The sequence below is a fragment of the Scyliorhinus canicula genome, chromosome 3, assembly GCF_902713615.1.
Source record: "Scyliorhinus canicula chromosome 3, sScyCan1.1, whole genome shotgun sequence".
NCBI classification, from domain to species: domain Eukaryota; kingdom Metazoa; phylum Chordata; class Chondrichthyes; order Carcharhiniformes; family Scyliorhinidae; genus Scyliorhinus; species Scyliorhinus canicula.
The window spans coordinates 2,648,146-2,672,326 of record NC_052148.1 but is presented as its reverse complement, the minus strand read 5'-3'; the positions used below and the strand labels follow the sequence as shown (position 1 = coordinate 2,672,326).

Genomic DNA, 24,181 nt, shown 5'->3' with positions numbered 1-24,181 from the left:
ATCTATCCCTCAGTGTCTGCTACTATCTATCTGTCCCTCAGTGTCTGTTACTCTCTATCTATCCCTCAGTGTCTGATACTATCTATCAGTCCCTCAGTGTCTGTTACTGTCTATCAGTCCCTCAATGTCTGTTACTGTCTATCTGTCCCTCAGTGTCTGCTACTATCTATCTGTCCCTCAGTGTCTGTTACTATCTATCTATCCCTCAGTGTCTGATACTATCTATCAGTCCCTCAGTGTCTGTTACTCTCTATCTGTCCCTCAGTGTCTGTTACTATCTATCTATCCCTCAGTGTCTGCTACTATCTATCAGTCCCTCAGTGTCTGTTACTGTCTATCTGTCCCTCAGTGTCTGTTACTGTCTATCTGTCCCTCAGTGTCTGCTACTATCTATCTGTCCCTCAGTGTCTGATATTATTTATCTGTCCCTCAGTATCTGCCACTATCTATCTGTCCCTCGGTGTCTGATACTATCTATCTGTCCCTCAGTGTTTGCTACTATCTATTAGTTCCTCAGTGTCTGCTACAATCTATCTGTCCCTTAGTGTCTGGTACTATCTATCTGTCTCTCGGTGTCAGCTACTATCTATCTGTCCCTCAGTGTCTCTTACCATCAATCTTTCCCTCAGTGTCTGGTACTGTCTGTCCCTCAGTGTCTGATACTATCTATCTGTCCCTCAGTGTCTGTTACTAACTATCTCTCCCTCAGTGTCTGGTACTCTCTGTCTGTCCCTCAGTGTCTGGTCCCATTTATCTGTCCTTCTGTGTCTGGTACTGTCTATCCCTCAGTGTCTGCTACTATCTATCTGTCCCTCAGTGTCTGTTACTATCTATCTGTGCGTCAGTGTCTGCTACTATCTATCTGTCCCCCAGTGTGAAGTGCTACTCTCTATCTGTCCCTCGGTGTCTGATACTATCTATCTGTCCCTCAGTGTCTGTTACTATCTATCTGTGCGTCAGTGTCTGCTACTATCTAGCTGTCCCTCAGTGTCTGCTACTCTCTATCTGTCCCTCAGTGTCTGTTACTATCTATCTATCCCTCAGTGTCTGCTACTATCTATCTGTCCCTCAGTGTCTGTTACTCTCTATCTATCCCTCAGTGTCTGATACTATCTATCAGTCCCTCAGTGTCTGTTACTGTCTATCAGTCCCTCAATGTCTGTTACTGTCTATCTGTCCCTCAGTGTCTGCTACTATCTATCTGTCCCTCAGTGTCTGTTACTATCTATCTATCCCTCAGTGTCTGATACTATCTATCAGTCCCTCAGTGTCTGTTACTCTCTATCTGTCCCTCAGTGTCTGTTACTATCTATCTATCCCTCAGTGTCTGCTACTATCTATCAGTCCCTCAGTGTCTGTTACTGTCTATCTGTCCCTCAGTGTCTGCTACTATCTATCTGTCCCTCAGTGTCTGATATTATTTATCTGTCCCTCAGTATCTGCCACTATCTATCTGTCCCTCGGTGTCTGATACTATCTATCTGTCCCTCAGTGTTTGCTACTATCTATTAGTTCCTCAGTGTCTGCTACAATCTATCTGTCCCTTAGTGTCTGGTACTATCTATCTGTCTCTCGGTGTCAGCTACTATCTATCTGTCCCTCAGTGTCTCTTACCATCAATCTTTCCCTCAGTGTCTGGTACTGTCTGTCCCTCAGTGTCTGATACTATCTATCTGTCCCTCAGTGTCTGTTACTAACTATCTCTCCCTCAGTGTCTGGTACTCTCTGTCTGTCCCTCAGTGTCTGGTCCCATTTATCTGTCCTTCTGTGTCTGGTACTGTCTATCCCTCAGTGTCTGCTACTATCTATCTGTCCCTCAGTGTCTGTTACTATCTATCTGTGCGTCAGTGTCTGCTACTATCTATCTGTCCCCCAGTGTGAAGTGCTACTCTCTATCTGTCCCTCGGTGTCTGATACTATCTATCTGTCCCTCAGTGTCTGTTACTATCTATCTGTGCGTCAGTGTCTGCTACTATCTAGCTGTCCCTCAGTGTCTGCTACTCTCTATCTGTCCCTCAGTGTCTGTTACTATCTATCTATCCCTCAGTGTCTGCTACTATCTATCTGTCCCTCAGTGTCTGTTACTCTCTATCTATCCCTCAGTGTCTGATACTATCTATCAGTCCCTCAGTGTCTGTTACTGTCTATCAGTCCCTCAATGTCTGTTACTGTCTATCTGTCCCTCAGTGTCTGCTACTATCTATCTGTCCCTCAGTGTCTGTTACTATCTATCTATCCCTCAGTGTCTGATACTATCTATCAGTCCCTCAGTGTCTGTTACTCTCTATCTGTCCCTCAGTGTCTGTTACTATCTATCTATCCCTCAGTGTCTGCTACTATCTATCAGTCCCTCAGTGTCTGTTACTGTCTATCTGTCCCTCAGTGTCTGTTACTGTCTATCTGTCCCTCAGTGTCTGCTACTATCTATCTGTCCCTCAGTGTCTGATATTATTTATCTGTCCCTCAGTATCTGCCACTATCTATCTGTCCCTCGGTGTCTGATACTATCTATCTGTCCCTCAGTGTTTGCTACTATCTATTAGTTCCTCAGTGTCTGCTACAATCTATCTGTCCCTTAGTGTCTGGTACTATCTATCTGTCTCTCGGTGTCAGCTACTATCTATCTGTCCCTCAGTGTCTCTTACCATCAATCTTTCCCTCAGTGTCTGGTACTGTCTGTCCCTCAGTGTCTGATACTATCTATCTGTCCCTCAGTGTCTGTTACTAACTATCTCTCCCTCAGTGTCTGGTACTCTCTGTCTGTCCCTCAGTGTCTGGTCCCATTTATCTGTCCTTCTGTGTCTGGTACTGTCTATCCCTCAGTGTCTGCTACTATCTATCTGTCCCTCAGTGTCTGCTACTATCTATCTGTCTCTCAGTGTCTGCTACTATCTATCTGTCACTCAGTGTCTGCTACTAAATATCTGTCTCTTAGTGTCTGTTACTATCTAACTGTCGCTCAGTGTCTGCTACTATCTATCTGTGCCTCAGTGTCTGCTAATATCTATCTGTCCCCCAGTGTCTGCTACTATCTATCTGACCCTCGGTGTCTGATACTATCTATCTGTCCGTTAGTGTCTGGTACTATCTATCTGTCTCTCAGTGTCTGCTACTATCTATCTGTCTCTCAGTGTCTACTACTATCTATCTGTCCCTCAGTGTCTGCTACTATCTATCTGTCTCTCAGTGTCTGCTACTATCTATCTGTCCCTCAGTGTCTACTACTATCTATCTGTCCCTCAGTGTCTGTTACTCTCTATCTGTCCCTCAGTGTCTGTTACTATCTATCTATCCCTCAGTGTCTGCTACTATCTATCTGTCCCTCAGTGTCTGTTACTCTATCTGTCCCTCAGTGTCTGCTACTATCTATCTGTCCCTCAGTGTCTGTTACTCTCTATCTATCCCTCAGTGTCTGTTACTGTCTATCAGTCCCTCAGTGTCTGTTACTGTCTATCAGTCCCTCAGTGTCTGTTACTGTCTATCTGTCCCTCAGTGTCTGCTACTATCTATCTGTCCCTCAGTGTCTGTTACTATCTATCTATCCCTCAGTGTCTGTTACTATCTATCTATCCCTCAGTGTCTGATACTATCTATCAGTCCCTCAGTGTCTGTTACTGTCTATCAGTCCCTCAGTGTCTGTTACTGTCTATCTGTCCCTCAGAGTCTGCTACTGTCTATCTGTCCCTCAGTGTCTGTTACTGTCTATCTGTCCCTCAGAGTCTGCTACTCTCTATCTGTCCCTCAGTGTCTGTTACTATCTCTATCCCTCAGTGTCTGCTACTATCTATCAGTCCCTCAGTGTCTGCTACTATCTATCTGTCCCTCAGTGTCTGTTACTCTCTATCTGTCCCTCAGTGTCTGTTACTATCTATCTATCCCTCAGTGTCTGCTACTATCTATCTGTCCCTCAGTGTCTGTTACTCTCTATCTGTCCCTCAGTGTCTGCTACTATCTATCTGTCCCTCAGTGTCTGTTACTCTCTATCTATCCCTCAGTGTCTGTTACTGTCTATCGGTCCCTCAGTGTCTGTTACTGTCTATCAGTCCCTCAGTGTCTGTTACTGTCTATCTGTCCCTCAGTGTCTGCTACTATCTATCTGTCCCTCAGTGTCTGTTACTATCTATCTATCCCTCAGTGTCTGATACTATCTATCAGTCCCTCAGTGTCTGTTACTGTCTATCAGTCCCTCAGTGTCTGTTACTGTCTATCTGTCCCTCAGAGTCTGCTACTGTCTATCTGTCCCTCAGTGTCTGTTAATGTCTATCTGTCCCTCAGAGTCTGCTACTCTCTATCTGTCCCTCAGTGTCTGTTACTATCTCTATCCCTCAGTGTCTGCTACTATCTATCAGTCCCTCAGTGTCTGTTACTGTCTATCTGTCCCTCAGTGTCTGTTACTGTCTATCTGTCCCTCAGTGTCTGCTACTATCTATCTGTCCCTCAGTGTCTGATATTATTTATCTGTCCCTCAGTATCTGCCACTATCTATCTGTCCCTCGGTGTCTAATACTATATATCTGTCCCTTAGTGTCTGCTACTATCTATCTGCCCCTCAGTGTCTGTTACTATCTATCTGTCTCAGTGTCTGCTACTATCTATCTGTTCCTCAGTGTCTGCTACTATCTATCTGTCCCTTAGTGTCTGGTACTACCTATCTGTCCCTCAGCGTCTGGTACTGTCTGTCCCTCAGTGCCTGCTACTATCTATCTGTCCCTCAGTGTCTGGTACACTCTATCTGCCGCTCGGTGTCTGGTACTATCTATCTGTCCCTCAGTGTTTGCTAGTATCTATTAGTTCCTCAGTGTCTGCTACAATCTGTCTGTCCCTTAGTGTCTGGTACTATCTATCTGTCTCTCGGTGTCAGCTACTATCTATCTGTCCCTCAGTGTCTCTTAACATCAATCTGTCCCTCAGCGTCTGGTACTGTCTGTCCCTCAGTGTCTGATACTATCTATCTGTCCCTCAGTGTCTCTTACCATCAATCTGTCCCTCAGCGTCTGGTACTATCTATCTGTCCCTCAATGTCTGTTACTAACTATCTCTCCCTCAGTGGCTGGTACTCCCTTTCTGTCCCTCAGTGTCTGGTCCCATTTATCTGTCCTTCTGTGTCTGGTACTATCTGTCCCTCAGTGTCTGCTACTATCAATCTGTCCCTCAGTGTCTGATACTATCTATCTGCCCCTCTGTGTCTGCTACTATCTATCTGTCCGTCAGTGTCTGCTACTATCTAGCTGTCCCTCAGTGCCTGCTACTATCTATCTGTCCCTCACTGTCTGCTACTATCTATCTGTCCCTCAGTGTCTGTTACTATCTATCTGTCTCAGTGTGTGCAACTATCTATCTGTCCCTCAGTATCTGCTACTATCTATTTGTGCCTCAATGTCTGCTACTATCTATCTGTCTCTCAGTGTCTGCTACTATCTATCTGTCTCTCAGTGTCTGCTACTATCTATCAGTCCCTCAGTGTCTGTTACTGTCTATCTGTCCCTCAGTGTCTGTTACTGTCTATCTGTCGCTCAGTGTCTGCTACTATCTATCTGTGCCTCAGTGTCTGCTACTATCTATCTGTCCCCCAGTGTCTGCTACTATCTATCTGACCCTCGGTGTCTGATACTATCTATCTGTCCGTTAGTGTCTGGTACTATCTATCTGTCTCTCAGTGTCTGCTACTATCTATCTGTCTCTCAGTGTCTGCTACTATCTATCTGTCCCTCAGTGTCTGTTACTCTCTATCTGTCCCTCAGTGTCTGTTACTATCTATCTATCCCTCAGTGTCTGCTACTATCTATCTGTCCCTCAGTGTCTGTTACTCTCTATCTGTCCCTCAGTGTCTGCTACTATCTATCTGTCCCTCAGCGTCTGTTACTCTCTATCTATCCCTCAGTGTCTGTTACTGTCTGTCCCTCAGTGTCTGCTACTATCTACCTGTCTCTCAGTGTCTGCTACTATCTATCTGCCCCTCAGTGTCTGCTACTATCTATCTATCCCTCAGTGTCTGATACTATCTATCTGTCCCTCAGTGTCTGCTACTATCTATCTGTCCCTCAGTGTCTGTTACTATCTATCTGTCTCAGTGTCTGCTACTATCTATCTGTCCCTCAGTATCTGCTACTATCTATTTGTGCCTCAATGTCTGCTACTATCTATCTGTCTCTCAGTGACTGCTACTATCTGTCTGTCTCTCAGTGTCTGCTACTATGTATCTGTCTCTCAGTGTCTGCTACTATATATCTGTCTCTCAGTGTCTGCCACTATCTATCTGTCTCTCAGTGTCTGCTATCTATCTGTCTCTCAGTGTCTGTTACTATCTATCTGTCCCTCAGTGTCTGCGACTATCTATCTGTCCCTCAGTGTCTGATACTATCTGACTGTTTCTCAGTGTCTGCTGCTATCTATCTGTCCCTCAGTGTCTGTTACTATCTATCTGTGCGTCAGTGTCTGCTACTATCTATCTGTCCCCCAGTGTGAAGTGCTACTCTCTATCTGTCCCTCGGTGTCTGATACTATCTATCTGTCCCTCAGTGTCTGTTACTATCTATCTGTGCGTCAGTGTCTGCTACTATCTATCTGTCCCTCAGTGTCTGTTACTGTCTATCAGTCCCTCAATGTCTGTTACTGTCTATCTGTCCCTCAGTGTCTGCTACTATCTATCTGTCCCTCAGTGTCTGTTACTATCTATCTATCCCTCAGTGTCTGATACTATCTATCAGTCCCTCAGTGTCTGTTACTCTCTATCTGTCCCTCAGTGTCTGTTACTATCTATCTATCCCTCAGTGTCTGCTACTATCTATCAGTCCCTCAGTGTCTGTTACTGTCTATCTGTCCCTCAGTGTCTGTTACTGTCTATCTGTCCCTCAGTGTCTGCTACTATCTATCTGTCCCTCAGTGTCTGATATTATTTATCTGTCCCTCAGTATCTGCCACTATCTATCTGTCCCTCGGTGTCTGATACTATCTATCTGTCCCTCAGTGTTTGCTACTATCTATTAGTTCCTCAGTGTCTGCTACAATCTATCTGTCCCTTAGTGTCTGGTACTATCTATCTGTTTCTCGGTGTCAGCTACTATCTATCTGTCCCTCAGTGTCTCTTACCATCAATCTTTCCCTCAGTGTCTGGTACTGTCTGTCCCTCAGTGTCTGATACTATCTATCTGTCCCTCAGTGTCTGTTACTAACTATCTCTCCCTCAGTGTCTGGTACTCTCTGTCTGTCCCTCAGTGTCTGGTCCCATTTATCTGTCCTTCTGTGTCTGGTACTGTCTATCCCTCAGTGTCTGCTACTATCTATCTGTCCCTCAGTGTCTGTTACTATCTATCTGTGCGTCAGTGTCTGCTACTATCTATCTGTCCCCCAGTGTGAAGTGCTACTCTCTATCTGTCCCTCGGTGTCTGATACTATCTATCTGTCCCTCAGTGTCTGTTACTATCTATCTGTGCGTCAGTGTCTGCTACTATCTAGCTGTCCCTCAGTGTCTGCTACTCTCTATCTGTCCCTCAGTGTCTGTTACTATCTATCTATCCCTCAGTGTCTGCTACTATCTATCTGTCCCTCAGTGTCTGTTACTCTCTATCTATCCCTCAGTGTCTGATACTATCTATCAGTCCCTCAGTGTCTGTTACTGTCTATCAGTCCCTCATTGTCTGTTACTGTCTATCTGTCCCTCAGTGTCTGCTACTATCTATCTATCCCTCAGTGTCTGTTACTATCTATCTATCCCTCAGTGTCTGATACTATCTATCAGTCCCTCAGTGTCTGTTACTCTCTATCTGTCCCTCAGTGTCTGTTACTATCTATCTATCCCTCAGTGTCTGCTACTATCTATCAGTCCCTCAGTGTCTGTTACTGTCTATCTGTCCCTCAGTGTCTGTTACTGTCTATCTGTCCCTCAGTGTCTGCTACTATGTATCTGTCCCTCAGTGTCTGCTACTATCTATTTGTGCCTCAATGTCTGCTACTATCTATCTGTCTCTCAGTGTCTGCTACTATCTATCTGTCTCTCAGTGTCTGCTACTATCTATCTGTCACTCAGTGTCTGCTACTAAATATCTGTCTCTTAGTGTCTGTTACTATCTAACTGTCGCTCAGTGTCTGCTACTATCTATCTGTGCCTCAGTGTCTGCTAATATCTATCTGTCCCCCAGTGTCTGCTACTATCTATCTGACCCTCGGTGTCTGATACTATCTATCTGTCCGTTAGTGTCTGGTACTATCTATCTGTCTCTCAGTGTCTGCTACTATCTATCTGTCTCTCAGTGTCTACTACTATCTATCTGTCCCTCAGTGTCTGCTACTATCTATCTGTCTCTCAGTGTCTGCTACTATCTATCTGTCCCTCAATGTCTGTTACTATCTATCTGTCCCTCAGTGTCTCATACTATCTATCTGTCCCTCTGTGTCCGGTACTCTCTGTCTGTCCTTCAGTGTCTGGTACCATTTATCTGTCCTTCTGTGTCTGGTACTGTCTGTCCCTCAGTGTCTGCTACTATCAATCTGTCTCTCAGTGTCTGCTACTATCTATCTGTCTCGCAGTGTCTGCTACTATCTATCTCTCACTCAGTGTCTGCTACTAAATATATCTCTCTTAGTGTCTGCTATATCTATCTGTCCCTCAGTGTCCGTAACTATCTATCTGTCCCTCAGTGTCTGTTACTAACTATCTGTCCCTCAGTGTCTGATACTATCTATTTGTCCCTCAGAGTCTGGTACTCTCTGTCTGTCCCTCAGTGTCTGGTATCATTTATCTGTCCCTCAGTGTCTGCTACTATCTATCTATCCCTCAGTGCCTGATACTATCTACCTGTCTCTCAGTCTCTGCTACTATCTATCTGTCCCTCAGTATCTGCTACTATCTCTTTGTGCCTCAATGTCTGCTACTATCTATCTGTCTCTCTGTGACTGCTACTAATATATCTGTCTCTTAGTGTCTGTTACTATCTATCTGTCGCTCAGTGTCTGCTACTATCTATCTGTCCCCCAGTGTAAAGTGCTATTCTCTATCTGTCCCTCAGTGTCTGGTACTATCTATCTGTCTCTCAGTGTCTGCTACTATCTATCTGTATCTCAGTGTCTGCTACTATCTATCTGTCTCTCAGTGTCTGCTACTATCTATCTGTCTCTCAGTGTCTGTTACTATCTATCTGTCCCTCAGTGACTGCGACTATCTATCTGTCCCTCAGTGTCTGATACTATCTGTCTGTTTCTCAGTGTCTGCTGCTATCTATCTGTCCCTCAGTGTCTGTTACTATCTATCTGTGCGTCAGTTTCTGCTACTATCTATCTGTCCCCCAGTGTGAAGTGCTACTCTCTATCTGTCCCTCGGTGTCTGATACTATCTATCTGTCCCTCAGTGTCTGTTACTATCTATCTGTGCGTCAGTTTCTGCTACTATCTATCTGTCCCCCAGTGTGAAGTGCTACTCTCTATCTGTCCCTCGGTGTCTGATACTATCTATCTGTCCCTTAGTGTCTGGTACTATCTATTTGTCCCTCAGTGTCTGCGACTATCTATCTGTCCCTCAGTGTTTGGTACTCTCTGTCTGTCCCTCAGTGTCTGCTACTATCTATCTGTCCCCCAGTGTGAAGTGCTACTCTCTATCTGTCCCTCGGTGTCTGATACTATCTATCTGTCCCTTAGTGTCTGCTACTATCTATCTGTCCCCCAGTGTGAAGTGCTACTCTCTATCTGTCCCTCAGTGTCTGGTACTATCTATCTGTCCCTTAGTGTCTGGTACTATCTATTTGTCCCTCAGTTTCTGCGACTATCTATCTGTCCCTCAGTGTTTGGTACTCTCTGTCTGTCCCTCAGTGTCTGCTACTATCTATCTGTCCCCCAGTGTGAAGTGCTACTCTCTATCTGTCCCTCGGTGTCTGATACTATCTATCTGTCCCTCAGTGTCTGCTACTATCTATCTGTCCCTCAGTGTCTGATAGTATCTATCTGTCCCTCAGTGTCTGCTTCTATCTATCTGTCCCTCAGTGTCTGATAGTATCTATCTGTCCCTCAGTGTCTGCTAATATCTATCTGTCCCTCAGTGTCTGCTACTGTCTATCTGTCCCTCAGTGTCTGATACTGTCTATCTGTCCCTCAGTGTCTGATACTATCTATCTGTACCTCAGTATCCGTTACTCTCTATCTGTCCCTCATGGTCTGTTACCATATATCTGTCCCTCAGTGTATGCTACTATCTATATGTACCTCAGTGTATGTTACTCTCTATCTGTCCCTCAGTGTCTGTTACTCTCTATCTGTCCCTCAGTGTCTGCTACTGTCTATCTGTCCCTCAGTGTCTGCTACTATCTATCTGTCCCTCAGTGTCTGTTACTCTCTATCTGTCCCTCAGTGTCTGCTACTATCTATCTGTCCCTCAGTGTCTGTTACTCTCTATCTGTCCCTCAGTGTCTGCTACTATCTATCTATCCCTCAGTGTCTGCTACTATATATCTGTCCCTCAGTGTCTGTTACTCTCTACCTGTCTCTCAGTGTCTGTTATTATCTATCAGTCCCTCAGTGTCTGTTACTGTCTATCTGTCCCTCAGTGTCTGCTATTATCTATCTGTCCCTCAGTGTCTGTTACTGTCTATTTGTCCCTCAGTGTCTGCTACTATCTATCTGTCTCTCAGTGTCTGCTACTATCTATCTGTGCCTCAGTGTCTGCTACTATCTATCTGTCCCTCAGTGCCTGCTACTATCTATCTGTCTCTCCGTGTCTGCTACTATCTATTTGTCCCTCAGTGTCTGCTACTATCTATCTGTCTCTCAGTGTTTTCTACTATCTATCTGTCTCTCAGTGTCTGCTACTATCTATCTGCCCCTCAGTGTCTGCTACTATCTATCTGTCTCTCAGTGTCTGCTATTATCTATCTGTCCCTAAGTGTCTCCTACTATCTATCTGTTCCTTAGTATCTGTTACTATCTACCTGTCTCTCAGTGTCTGCTACTATCTATCTGTATCTCAGTGTCATCTACTATCTATCTGTCCCTCAGTGTCTGCTACGATCTATCTGTCCCTCAGTGTCTGCTACTATCTATCTTACCCTCAGTGCCTGCTACTATCTATCTGTCCCTCAGTGTCTGTTACTATCTATCTGTCTCTCAGTGTCTGCTATTATCTATATGTCCCTCAGTGTCTCCTACTATCTATCTGTCCCTCAGTACCTGCTACTATCTATCTGTCTCTCCGTGTCTGCTACTATCTATTTGTCCCTCAGTGTCTGCTACTATCTATCTGTCTCTCAGTGTCTGCTACTATCTATCTGTCTTTCAGTGTCTGCTACTATCTATCTGTCCCTCAGTGTCTGCTACTATCTATCTGTCTCTCAGTGTCTGCTATTATCTATCTGTCCCTCAGTGTCTCCTACTATCTATCTGTTCCTTAGTATCTGTTACTATCTACCTGTCTCTCAGTGTCTGCTACTATCTATCTGTCTCTCAGTGTCATCTACTATCTATCTGTCCCTCAGTGTCTGCTACGATCTATCTGTCCCTCAGTGTCTGCTACTATCTATCTTACCCTCAGTGCCTGCTACTATCTATCTGTCTCTCAGTGTCTGTTACTATCTACCTGTCTCTCAGTGTCTGCTATTATCTATCTGTCCCTCAGTGTCTCCTACTATCTATCTGTTCCTTAGTGTCTGTTACTATCTACCTGTCTCTCAGTGTCATCTTCTATTTATCTGTCTCTCAGTGTCATCTTCTATCTATCTGTCCCCCTGTGTCTGCTACGATCTAACTGTCCCTCAGTGTCTGCTACTATCTATCTTACCCTCAGTGTCTGTTACTATCTACCTGTCTCTCAGTGTCTGCTACTATCTATCTGTCTCTCAGTGTCATCTACTATCTATCTGTCCCCCTGTGTCTGCTACGATCTATCTGTCCCTCAGTGTCTGCTACTATCTATCTTACCCTCAGTGTCTGCTACTATCTATCTGTCCCTCAGTGTCTGTTACTATCTATCTGTCACTCAGTGTCTGCTGTTATCTTTTTCCCCAGTTTGCATTCAGATGTGTCTTTTCTTCCTTCAAACATCAATGTCACTGCATACTCACAGGTTGGCTCAACACCGATTTTATCATTGTTGCCGATAGAACATAAAATATAGAACATTACAGCGCAGTACGGGCCCTTCGGCCCTCGTTGTTGCGCCGACCTGTGAAACCATCTGAAGCCTATCTGACCTACACTATTCCATTATCATGCATCTGTCTATCCAGTGACCACTTAAATGCCCTTAAAGTTGGCGAGTCTACTACTGTTGCAGGCAGGGCGTTCCATACCCCTACTACTCTCTGAGTAAAGAAACTGCCTCTGATATCTGTCCTATATCTACCACCCCTCAATTTAAAGCTATGTCCCCTCATGTTGGTCATCTCCATCCGAGGAAAAAGACTCTCACTGTCCACCCTATCTAACCCTCTGACTATCTTATATGTTTCTATTAAGTCACCTCTCAGCCTTCTCCTCTCTAACGAAAACAACCTCAAGTCCCTGAGCCTTTCCTCGTAAGACCTTCCCTCCATACCAGGCAACATCCTAGTAAATCTCCTCTGAACCCTTTCCAAAGCTTCCACATCCTTCCTATAATGTGGTGACCAGAACTGCACGCAGTACTCCAGGAGCGGCCGCACCAGAGTTATGTACAGCTGCAGCATGACCTTGTGGCTCCGAAACTCAATCCCCCTACTGATAAAGGCTAGCACACCATATGCCTTCTTAACAGCCCTATTAACCTGGGTGGCAACTTTCAGGGATTTATGTACCTGGATGCCGAGATCTCTCTGTTCATCTACACTACCAAAAATCTTGCCATTAGCCCAGTACTCTGCATTCCTGTTACTCCTTCCAAAGTGAACCACCTCACACTTTTCCGCATTAAACTCCATCTGCCACCTCTCAGCCTAGCTCTGCAGCTTATCTATGTCCCTCTGTATCCTATAACATCCTTCAGCACTATCCACAACTCCACCGACCTTCGTGTGATCTGCAAATTTACTAACCCATCCTTCTACACCCTCTTCCAGGTCATTTATAAAAATGACAAACAGCAGTGGCCCCAAAACAGATCCTTGCGGTACACCACTAGTAACTGAACTCCAGGATGAACATTTGCCATCAACCACCACTCTCTGTCTTCTTTCAGCTAGCCAATTATTGATCCAAACCGCTAAATCACCTTCAATCACATACTTCCTTATTTTCTGCAATAGCCTACCGTGGGGAACCTTATTAAACGCCTTACTGAAATCCATATACACCACATCAACCGCTTTACCCTCATCCATCTGTTTGGTCACCTTCTCAGAAAACTCAATAAGGTTTGTGAGGCATGACCTACCCTTCACAAAACCGTGTTGACTATCGCTAATCAACTTGTTCTTTTCAAGATGATTATAAACCCTATCTCTTATAACCTTTTCCAACATTTTACCACAATCGAAGTAAGGCTCACACGTCTATAATTACCAGGGTTGTTTCTACTCCCCTTCTTGAACAAGGGGACAACATTTGCTGTCCTCCAGTCTTCCGGCACTATTCCTGTCGACAAAGACGATATAAAGATCAAGGACAAAGGCTCTGCAATCTCCTCCCTGGATTCCCAGAGAATCCTAGGATAAATCCCATCTGGCCCAGGGGACTTATCTATTTTGACATTTTCCAAAATTGATAACACCTCCTCCTTTTGAACCTCAATTCCATCTAGCCTGGTCGACTGAACCTGAGTATTCTCCTCGACAACATTGTCTTTCTCCAGTGTAAACACTGATGAAAAATATCCATTTAACGCTTCCCCTATCTCCTCTGATTCCACACACAACTTTCCACTACTATCCTTGATTGGCCCTAATTTTACTCTAGTTATTCTTTTGTTCCTGATATACCTATAGAAAGCCTTAGGGTTTTCCTTGATCCTATCCGCCAACAACTTTTCGTGTCCTCTCCTCGCTCTTCTTAACTCTCCCTTTAGGTCCTTCCTGGCTAACTTGTAACTCTCAAGTGCCCTAACTGAGCCTTCATGTCTCATCCTAACATAAGCCTTCTTCTTCCTCTTGACAAGTGCTTCAACTTCCTTAGTAAACCACGGTTCCCTTGCTCGACAACTTCCTCCATGCCTGACAGGTACATACTTATCAAGGACACGCAGTAGCTGTTCCTTGAAAAAGCTCCACATTTCGATTGTACCCATCCCCTGCAGTTTCCTTCCCCATCCTATACATCCTAAATTTTGCTGAATAGCATCATAATTGCCTTTCCCCCAGCTATAATTCTTGCCTTGCGGTATTTACCTATCCCTGCCCATTGCTAAAGTAAACATAACCGAGTTGTGATCACTATCACCAAAGTGCTCACCTACATGTAAATCTAACACCTGGCCGGGTTCATTACCCAGTACCAAATCCAATGTGGCCTCGCCCCTTGTTGGCCTGTCTACATACTGTGACAGAAAACCCTCCTGCACACACTGCACAAAAACTGATCCATCTATAGTACTCGAACTATAGTATTTCCAGTCAATATTTGGAAAGTTAAAATTTGGAAAGTTTGGTGGCCTAGCAGCGATGACATGGAGCCTCATCAGGTGAACAAATAAAATTTAGTGTTGAAACAATGGTGTAAAGGTAACTGGCGACGATGCCCTCGAGGAACATGGAACTGCTGATTCAGCCTCACAGCTTTACTACGTGGCTCTCTGATGTATTTATTGTGCATGGATTTATGAACCAGGAATCATGCTTGACAAATCTACTGGAATTCTTTGAAGATATAACTAATGGAGTTAATGATGGGGAGCCAGTGGATGTAGTGTTTCTCAACTTTCAGAAGGCATTTGACAAAGTACCGCATAATAGATTAGTGTGTAAAATTAAAGCACATGGGATTGGAAATAGTGTATTGAAATGGATAGAAAACTGATTGGAAGACAGGAAACAGAGAGTAGCAATTAATGGGTCTTTTTCAAATTGACTCATGGGGATTGGTGCTGGGACACCAGCTAGTCACAATATATATTAATGATTTTGATGATTGAATCATAGAATTTACAGGGCATGCAGCCCATCGAGTCTGCACCAGCCCTTGCAAGGAGCACCCAACTCAAGCCCATGTGTCAACCCTATCCACGTATCCCAGTGACCCCCATTTAACCTTTTTTGGACACTAAGGGAAATTTAGAATGGCCAATCCACCTAACCCGCACATCTTTGGACTGTGGGAAGAAACTGGAGCACCCGGAGGAAACCCACGCACACACGGGGAGGACGTGCAGACTCCACACAGACAGTGACCCAAACCGGGAATCGAACCCAGGTCCCTGGCGCTGTGAAGCAACTGTGTTAACCACTGTGCTACCTTGTTGCCTAAAGTATCATATCTCCAAATTTGCAGATGACACCAAGTTGTGAAATGAAAAGTGAAGTGAAAATCGCTTATTGTCACGAGTAGGCTTCAATTAAGTTACTGTGAAAAGCCCCTAGTCGCCACATTCCGGCGCCTGTTCGGTGAGGCTGGAACGGGAATTGAACCGTGCTGCTGGCCTGCCTTGGTCTGCTTTAAAGCCAGCGATTTAGCCCAGTGTGCTAAACCAGCCCCTGCAGTTAGGTGAGAGGGTGAGCTGTGAGGAGGATGCAGAGATCCTTCAGTGTGATTTGAACAAGTTGAGTGAGTGGGCAAATGAATGGCAGATGCAGTATAATTTGGATAAAGGCAAGGTTATCCACTTTAGAAGCAAAAACAAGAAGGCAGACTATTATCAGAATGGCCATAAATACGGAGGGGGGATTGTGAAATGAGACCTGAGTGTCCTTGTGCACCAGTCGCTGAAGGTAAGCATGCAGTGCAGCAGGCGGTAAAGAAGGCTAATGGTATGTTGGCCTTCATTGCGAGAGGATTTGAGTATAGGAGCAGGGATGTGTTGCTGCAATTGTACAGGGCCTTGGTGAGGCCACACTTGGAATATTGTCTGCAGTTTTGGTCTCCTTATCTGAGGAAGGATGTTCTTGCTCTCGAGGGAGTGCAGCGAAGGTTTACCAGACTGATTCCTGTGATGGCGGGACTGACGTACGAGGAAAGATTGAATCAGTTTGGATTGTATTCATTGGAGTTCAGAAGAATGAGGGGGAATCTCTTAGAAACCTAGAAAATTCTAACAGGACTGGACAGGGTAGATGCAGGAAGGATGTTCCTGATGATGGGTGTGTCCAGAACCAGGGATCACAGTCTGAGGATTCAGGGTGAACCATTTAGGCAGAGATTAGGATAAATCCCTTCACCCAGAGAGTAGTCAGCCTGTGGAATTCGTTACCACAGGAAGTAGTTAAGTCCAAAACATTGTATTTTTTTCAAGAAGCAGTTAGATATAGCATTTAGGGTGAAGGGGATCAAAGGATATGGGGGAAAGCAGCATTAGGCTATTCAGTTGGATGATCAGCCAGGATCGTGATGAATGGCGGAGCAGGCTCGAAGGGCTGAATGGCCTCTTGCTGCTCCTATTTTTTCTGTTTCTTTCAATTCTGCCCATGAGGGACTCTGCCCTCTGGAGTAATCAAACGCTCTTGGCCCTTATTGATCCACAAAGCCAGGTGCCCCTCCTCAGCTGTGTTTTAAAGAGCACGGTAAGAAGTCTGACAAAACCAGGTTTAAGTCCAACAGGTTTGTTTCAAACACTAGCTTTCGGAACACTGCTCCTTCCTCAGGTGAATGGAGAGGTATGTTCCAGAAACATTTATATAGACAAATTCAAAGATGCCAGACAATGCTTAGAATGCGAGCATTTGCAGGTAATTAAATCTTTACAGATCCAGAGATAGGGGTAACCCCAGGTTAAAGAGGTGTGAATTGTCTCAAGCCAGGACAGTTGGTAGGATTTTGCAAGGTCAGGCCAGCTGGTGGGGGGTGAATGTAATGCGACATGAATCCTAGGTCCCGGTTCAGGCCGCACTCATGCATGTGGAACTTGGCTATAAGTTTTTGCTCGGCGATTCTGCGTTGTCGCGTGTCCTGAAGGCCGCGTTGGAGAACGCTTACCCGGAGATCAGAGGCTGAATGCCCTTGACTGCTAAAGTGTTCCCCGACTGGAAGGGAACATTCCTGCCTGGTGATTGTCACGCGATGTCCGTTCATTCGTTGTTGCAGCGTCTGCATGGTCTCGCCAATGTACCACGCTTCGGACAATCCTTTCCTGCAGCGTATGAGGTTGACAACGTTGGCTGAGTTGCGCGAGTATGTACCGCGTACTTGGTGGGTGGTGTTCTCACGTGTAATGGTGGTATCCAAGTCGATGATCTGGCACATCTTGCAGAGATTGCCACGGCAAGGTTGTGTGGTGTTGTGGTTGCTGTTCTGAAGGCTGGGTAGTTTGCTGCAAACAATGGTTTGTCTGAGGTTGCGCGGTTGTTTGAAGGCCAGTAGTGGGGGTGTGGGGATGACCTTGGCAAGATGTTCATCTTCATCGATGACGTGTTGAAGGCTGCAAAGAAGATGCCGTAGTTTCTCCGCTCCGGTAAAGTACTGGACGACGAAGGGTACTCTGTTGGTTGTGTCCCGTGTTTGTCTTCTGAGGAGGTCGGAGCGGTTTTTTGCTGTGGCGTGTTGGAACTGTCGATCGATGAGTTGAGCAACATATCCCGTTCATACATACATACAATTTACAGTGCAGAAGGAGGCCATTCAGCCCATCGAGTCTGCACCGGCACTTGAAAAGAGCACCCTACCCAAGGTCAACAACTCCACCCTATCCCCATAATCCAGTAACCCCACCCAACACTAAGGGCAATTTTGGACACTAAGGGCAATTTAGCATGGGCAATCCACCTAACCCGCACATCTTTGGACTGTGGGAGGAAACCGGAGCACCTGAAGGAAACTCATGCAGACACGGGGAGAACGTGCAGACTCCGCACAGACAGTGACCCAAGCCGGAATCGAACCTGGGAACCTGGAGCTGTGAAGCAATTGTGCTATCCACAATGCTACCGTGCATTTTTCAGCATCTGTAGGTGTCTGTTACGCTCCTCCTCGTCTGAGCAGATCCTGTGTGTGCGGAGGGCTTGTCCATAGGGGATGGCTTCTTTAATGTGTTTAGGGTGAAAGCTGGAGAAGTGGAGCATCGTGAGGTTGTCTGTGGGCTTACGGTAAAGCGAAGTGCTGAGGTGACTGTCCTTGATGGAGATGAGTGTGTCCAAGAATGCAACAGATATTGGAGAGTAGTCCATGGTGAGTCTGATGGTGGGGTGGAACTTATTGATGTCATCGTGTAGTCATTTCAGTGATTCTTCGCCGTGGGTCCAAACGAAAAAAATGTCATCGATGTATCTGGTGTATGTCGGTTGAAGGTTCTGTGCGGTGAGGAAGTCTTGTTCAAACTTGTGCATGAAGATGTTGGCATATTGAGATGCGAATTTGGTCCCCATGGCTGTTCCGTGCGTCTGGATGAAGAACTTGTTGTCGAAGGTGAAGACGTTGTGATCCAGAATGAAGCGGATGAGTTGCAGAATTGCGTCTGGAGATTGGCAGTTGCCGGTGTTGAGTACTGAGGCTGGTGCAGCAATGCCGTCGTCATGGGGGATGCTGGTGTAGAGTGCCGAGACATCCATTGTGACGAGGAATGTTCCTGGTTCAACTGGTCCATGGGTGCTGAGTTTCTGTAGGAAGTCCGTCGTGTTGCGACAGAAGCTGGATGTACCTTGTACGATGGGTTTCAAGATGCCCTCGATGTGGCCAGAGAGGGTTCCATTGCCTGAAACGATAGGGCGGCCTGGTGTGTTGGCCTTGTGTATTTTCGGGAGGCAGTAGAGATCTCTAATGAGGGGAGTACGTGGGATGAGAGCACGTAGGATGCTCTGAAGGTCTGGGTCCAAGGTCCTGATTAGTCTGTTGAGTTGGCGGATGTGTTCCTTGGTCGGATTTGCGGGTAACTGTCTGTAGTGTTCCTGGTTGTTAAGTTGTCGGTATACTTCTTTGCAGTAGTTCGTTCTGTTGAGTATGACGGTGGCCCCTCCTTTATCTGCTGGTTTGATGACGATGTTGCGGTTGGTTTTGAGAGCGTGTATGGTGTTGCGTTGTGCTTGGGTGACGTTCGGGGCTGCCTTGTGAATGCGACTGATGAATCTGGCATTGATGCGACTCCTGGCGGTTTGAACATACATGGCGAGTCCAGGGCAGCGGCCTTCCGGAGGGGTCCAATTCGACTCTTTCCTCTTCGGTTGTTCCGGTTCATTGGTAGTCTCCTTGGGTTCGCTGTTGGCCTCTTGGGGTCTGTGGAAGAATTCCCGGAGCCTCATTTGTCTGATGAATTCCTCTGTGTCTGCTGCGAGACTGATGGGGTCCATTTTGGTGGTGGTGCAAAAATTGAGCCCTCTGCTGAGGACTTCGATTTTGTCTGGTTGAAGGGTGTAGTCCGACAAGTTGACAATAGATTTCCCTGTATTGTTCTCTACTATGGTACCAGGGGAGGCCTGGTTGCTGCTCGTGGTGATGCCGAGTTTCTCGAGCTTCCTGTTCTTAGTGTGCATATAGATGGCACAGTATCGTTGTCTCATCTGTTTGACGGTGTTCCGCAGCTAGCCTGCTGCGTCCTGAGTGCAAGTTGAGAATGAAGGTGTTATGTCATGCTCTTGTTTTAAAGAGACAGGCACCTGAATTGACTACAATCACCATTCCTGGTTGGACTGAATTACGTTCTCCCCGGTCTCCCCCATGTTGTCAATCAAACCACATGATGTATGGAAGAATGTTATTGAAGCTTCTTCACATTATGTTCCTTCTGTTCCCTCTTAGGACAACAGTCCGAGCCACCTGGGTGTTTCGGCGGTCCTGGCTCATGAGATGGGACACAATCTGGGGATGGCACATGATGCAACAGGACGTAACTGTGACTGTCCAGATAAGGAAGCTGGCTGCATCATGACAGCCGTACTCGGGTGAGGAACACATTCAAACACCGTGCCTAATGTTGGTGAATTTCATTCCTGCTGCATAAAATAAGTAGAGAGAACTAACAATAGAAATTAGAGCGATGAGACGGCATAAAACTAGATTAGCAGGTAACAGTAAAGCTACAATACAGGATTATTTGCATGGCCAACAATAGAAGCTGGAAGCTATGACAGAGCTTGACAATCCTACAACCAATAGATCAGATCGAACCTCAGCAGCTCTGCCACATCCAGTTTTGGATGCTGGTGGACAATTAAGGGGACGATTTAACGGCTGCACCACGCTTGATCGAGAACCATTAGGTCACGGGAGAGACCAAAATCAGGAACCTCGATGGGCAGCGATCAAAGCCAATCTCCATGCCATTAACGGGAACAACCCCCTATCTAACCGCCTCCCCAGCAAGTGGTCAACCCAGTGCCAATTTGTACACCTTGTTAAAAATGTGAATGGCTGCTGTGGGGGTCTGAAGAGGTGAGTAGCCATCTCAGAGCCCAGGGGCACTAGGGCTACTGCCCCAATGCCTTTGGCAGGGAGCCCCCATGGGGGACAGCCTCGGTTGGAGGGGTGGGGTGCCCCTGGTCTGGGGGAACTGCCTCAGCTCCCGTGTGTCTGCCATGCTACCCACTGAATATATTAATAATCTTTATTGTCACAAGTAGGCTTACATTAACACTGCAATGAAGTTACTGTGACAATCCCCTAGTCGCCACATTCCGGCGCCTGTTCGGGTACACCGAGGGAGAATTCAGAATGCCCAATTCACCTAACAGCACGCCTTTCAGGACTTGTGGGAGGAAACCGGAGCACCCGGAGAAAACCCACGCGGACACGGGGAGAACGTGCAAACTCCACACAGTGACCCGAGCCGGGAATCAAACCCGGGACCCTGGAGCTGTGAAGCCACTGTGCTAACCACTGTGCTACAGTGCTGCCCTCAGAATAGTGTGTACCAATCACGGGGGAAACTCCACCTGTCTGTCCCACCGACCACCGTAACTCCCACTGACCGTGGTAGCCTCTGGCGACGTTGCCGAAGGCCATTGCTAACAGGGAATTGGCAATCGGAGCAGGGTGAGCACTTCAAAGATCCCAAATGGATTCCCGTGGGTAGGCATACCTTGTTGCATGTGGGGTTTATTGCCCAGCATCCCAATCAGACCCTGAGATCTGCACACTGTACCTGAACAGTGCAGGAATCAACACCTCAGATAGGGCACAGGGCCTGGTGACCAGGAACCACCGCTGTGGCTGGGGGGTGTGTGGAAGGGCATGTTGTCTGGCACCCTGAGGAGGGAAGGGGATCTGAGGGAGGGAGGGGGAGAGCCATGGAGGACTGGAGTGTCCCGGAGTGGAAGACACTCCTGGTGGTCGGCCTCACTCTCTCCAATTCTTTCCAGATATTATGCGAGATAAATAATATTTTTTTTTTCATTTGTTCATGGGACCTGAGCGTCACAGACTGTGCCAACATTGATTGCCCATCCCTAATTGCCTTAAGGGAGCAGATTAGAGTCAGAGAGGTCTGGAGTCACATGGAAACCAGACCAGATTAAGGGCAGCAGATTTCCTTCCCTAAAGGACATTAGTGAACAAGATGGGTTTTTACAACAAGCGACAATGGTTTCATGGTCATCATTGGACTTTTAATTCCAGATTTTATTGAATTCAAATCGCACCATCCGCAATGGAGGGATTTGAACCTGGGTCCCCAGAGGATTACTCTGAGTCTCTGGATTACTAGTCCAGTGACAATACCACCACTCCCCCACCTCCCCTATCATGGACTCCGCGGAAGGTGCTCTTGCTGTGCTGGCACCACGTGGAAGACGGGAATTACCGCTCCCGGTGGCCGTCACAGCCACCCAGCCCTGAACTCTTACATCTCAGTCATTCCAGGGCACGATTGGGGACTTGTGTGGCATCTCACAAGCTAGGTCCCACAAGTGTATCCGTGAAGTCACGGATGCCCCGTTTGCCCGGGCAGCTAACTATATAAACTTTGACCTGGAGCAGGCCCAACAAGATGCTTGCATCCTAAATGAACAGGAAGGGGTTCCACTCCCTGAACATTCAACTCGTGTATGACCATCACATAAAGATTTTGCATGTGTGTGCACGCTTCCCAGTGAGTGTACTGATGTACCATCAATTCGACTCAAGACACATTTAGGATCTGAACTGTGGCTTTAATCAGTTTGTTGTTAGCCCGGTGGTCGACTGCAGAGAATGGCCGACCGCCAGGAACTCTGGGTACTTATACCCCGCCTCGGAGGCAGGGCCTACTTGCCTCTCAACCAATTGGAGAGCAGCCACATGACTAGTCCCAACCAATCGGACGAGAGGCACATGACCAGCCAGAGCCAATGTGAAGCCAGTGCTCTGCACCAATGACAGTGCTCATATCCATACCACCACATTCACCCTTTGTGGAGAAAGAAGGCGGTGGGGGGGGTGTAAGTGGGAAAGAGAGAGGGGGCAGGGTCCGAGGACTGGTGGTATGAGCAGCGAAAATCGATAAGGGTGAGCTGCCCACTGGCTCGTGGCAAAACAATACTACTACTACTAATAACAACAGAATAACACAAAAATGTCCAAAAAAAGTCCCATGGCCGCATCAGATGGAGACGATCAGCCTGTTGGGTGCCCGTGGTGTTCTGGAGGACCGTCGCAGTGGAGCCGGTGACGTCGGGCCGATGGTCGTCCTTGCCTCCGGGAGCGTTGGTCGTAGATGTGTCTCCGTACCCCGGGACGGTGGTGGAGACGCTGTAATCGGGGGCATGTGCGCTGGGTCGTGGGCACGCGGGGGGCGCTGGGGGGAATTGGGGTTGGGGGGGGAAGTGTTGGTGTAGGGGGAGGAGGCTGCACGCCGGCGGGTGCCAGGACCCGGAGCGGGACCTTATCCTGCCGACCGTCGGGATACTCCACGTACGCATATTGCGGGTTGGCGTGGAGTAACTGGACTCGCTCAACCAACGGGTCGGACTTGTGCACCCGCACATGTTTCCGGAGCAAGATGGGCCTGGGGGTGGCCAGCCAGGCCGGCAGAGGGGATCCGGAGGATGACTTCCTGGGGAAAACAAGAAGACATTCATGAGGTGTTTGATTAGTGGTAGTACAGATGAGAGACCGGATTGAATGCAGGGCGTCGGGAATGACTTCTTGCCAACGGGCAATGGGGAGATCTCTGGACCGTAGGGCCAGCAGGATAGTCTTCCAAATGATGCCATTCTTCCGCTTGACCTGACCGTTACCCCGGGGGTTATAACTGGTCGTCCTGCTAGAGGCTATGCCCCTGCTGAGCAGGAACTGACGTAGTTCGTCACTCATAAAAGAGGACCCCCGGGCAGCACGGTGGCGCAGTGGTTAGCACTGCAGTCTCACGGCGCTGAGGTCCCAGGTTCGATCCCGGCTCTGGGTCACTGTCCGTGTGGAGTTTGCACATTCTCCCCGTGTTTGCGTGGGTTTCACCCCCACAACCCAAAGATGTGCAGTGTAGGTGGATTAGCCACGCTAAATTGCTCCTCAATTGGAAAAAATGAATTGGGTACTCTAAATTTATTCCAAAAAAAAATTTGGAAAAAAAAAAGAGGACCCCCAGTCGCTGTGGATGTACGCGGGGTAACCGAACAGGGAGAAGATGGATAAGAGGGCCTTTACGACGGTTGTTGTGGTCATGTCGGGACAGGGAATGGCGAAAGGGGCAGCACGGTAGCATGGTGGTTAGCGTCAATGCTTCACAGCTCCAGGGTCCCAGGTTCGGTTCCCGGCTGGGTCACTGTCTGTGCGGAGTCTGCACATCCTCCCCGTGTGTGCGTGGGTTTCCTCCGGGTGCTCCGGTTTCCTCCCACAGTCCAAAGATGTGCGGGTTAGGTGGATTGGCCATGCTAAATTGCCCGTAGTGTCCTAAAAAGTAAGGTTGGGGGGGGGGGTTGTTGGGTTACGGGTATAGGGTGGATACGTGGGTTTGAGTAGGGTGATCATTGCTCGGCACAACATCGAAGGCCGAAGGGCCTGTTCTGTGCTGTACTGTTCTATGAGAGTATTCGTCGATAACACTCAAGAAATAAGTGTTGCAGTTGTTGGAGGGGAGGGGTCCCTTGATGTCTATACTGAGACGTTCAAAGGGGCGGGATGCCTTGATCAGATGCGCTCGTTCAGGGCGGTAGAAGTGCGGTTTGCACTCAGCGCAGACGTGGCAGTCCCTAGTGACGGTCCTGACTTCCTCGACGGAATAGGGCAGGTTGCGGGTCTCAAT

At 47.1% G+C, this 24,181-nt stretch overlaps 1 protein-coding gene across 3 annotated transcripts in view; it reads left to right on the top strand.

Moving 5' to 3' along the window:
* Positions 1-24,181, top strand: part of LOC119963786 (disintegrin and metalloproteinase domain-containing protein 12-like) — a 467,225-nt gene that overhangs the window by 194,856 nt on the left and 248,188 nt on the right. For all 3 annotated transcript variants that reach the window (XM_038793073.1, XM_038793071.1, XM_038793074.1), the window contains exon 11: positions 19,765-19,907. In XM_038793073.1, coding sequence (XP_038649001.1) covers positions 19,765-19,907 — 143 coding nt within the window. The remainder of the gene's footprint in view (positions 1-19,764; positions 19,908-24,181) is intronic.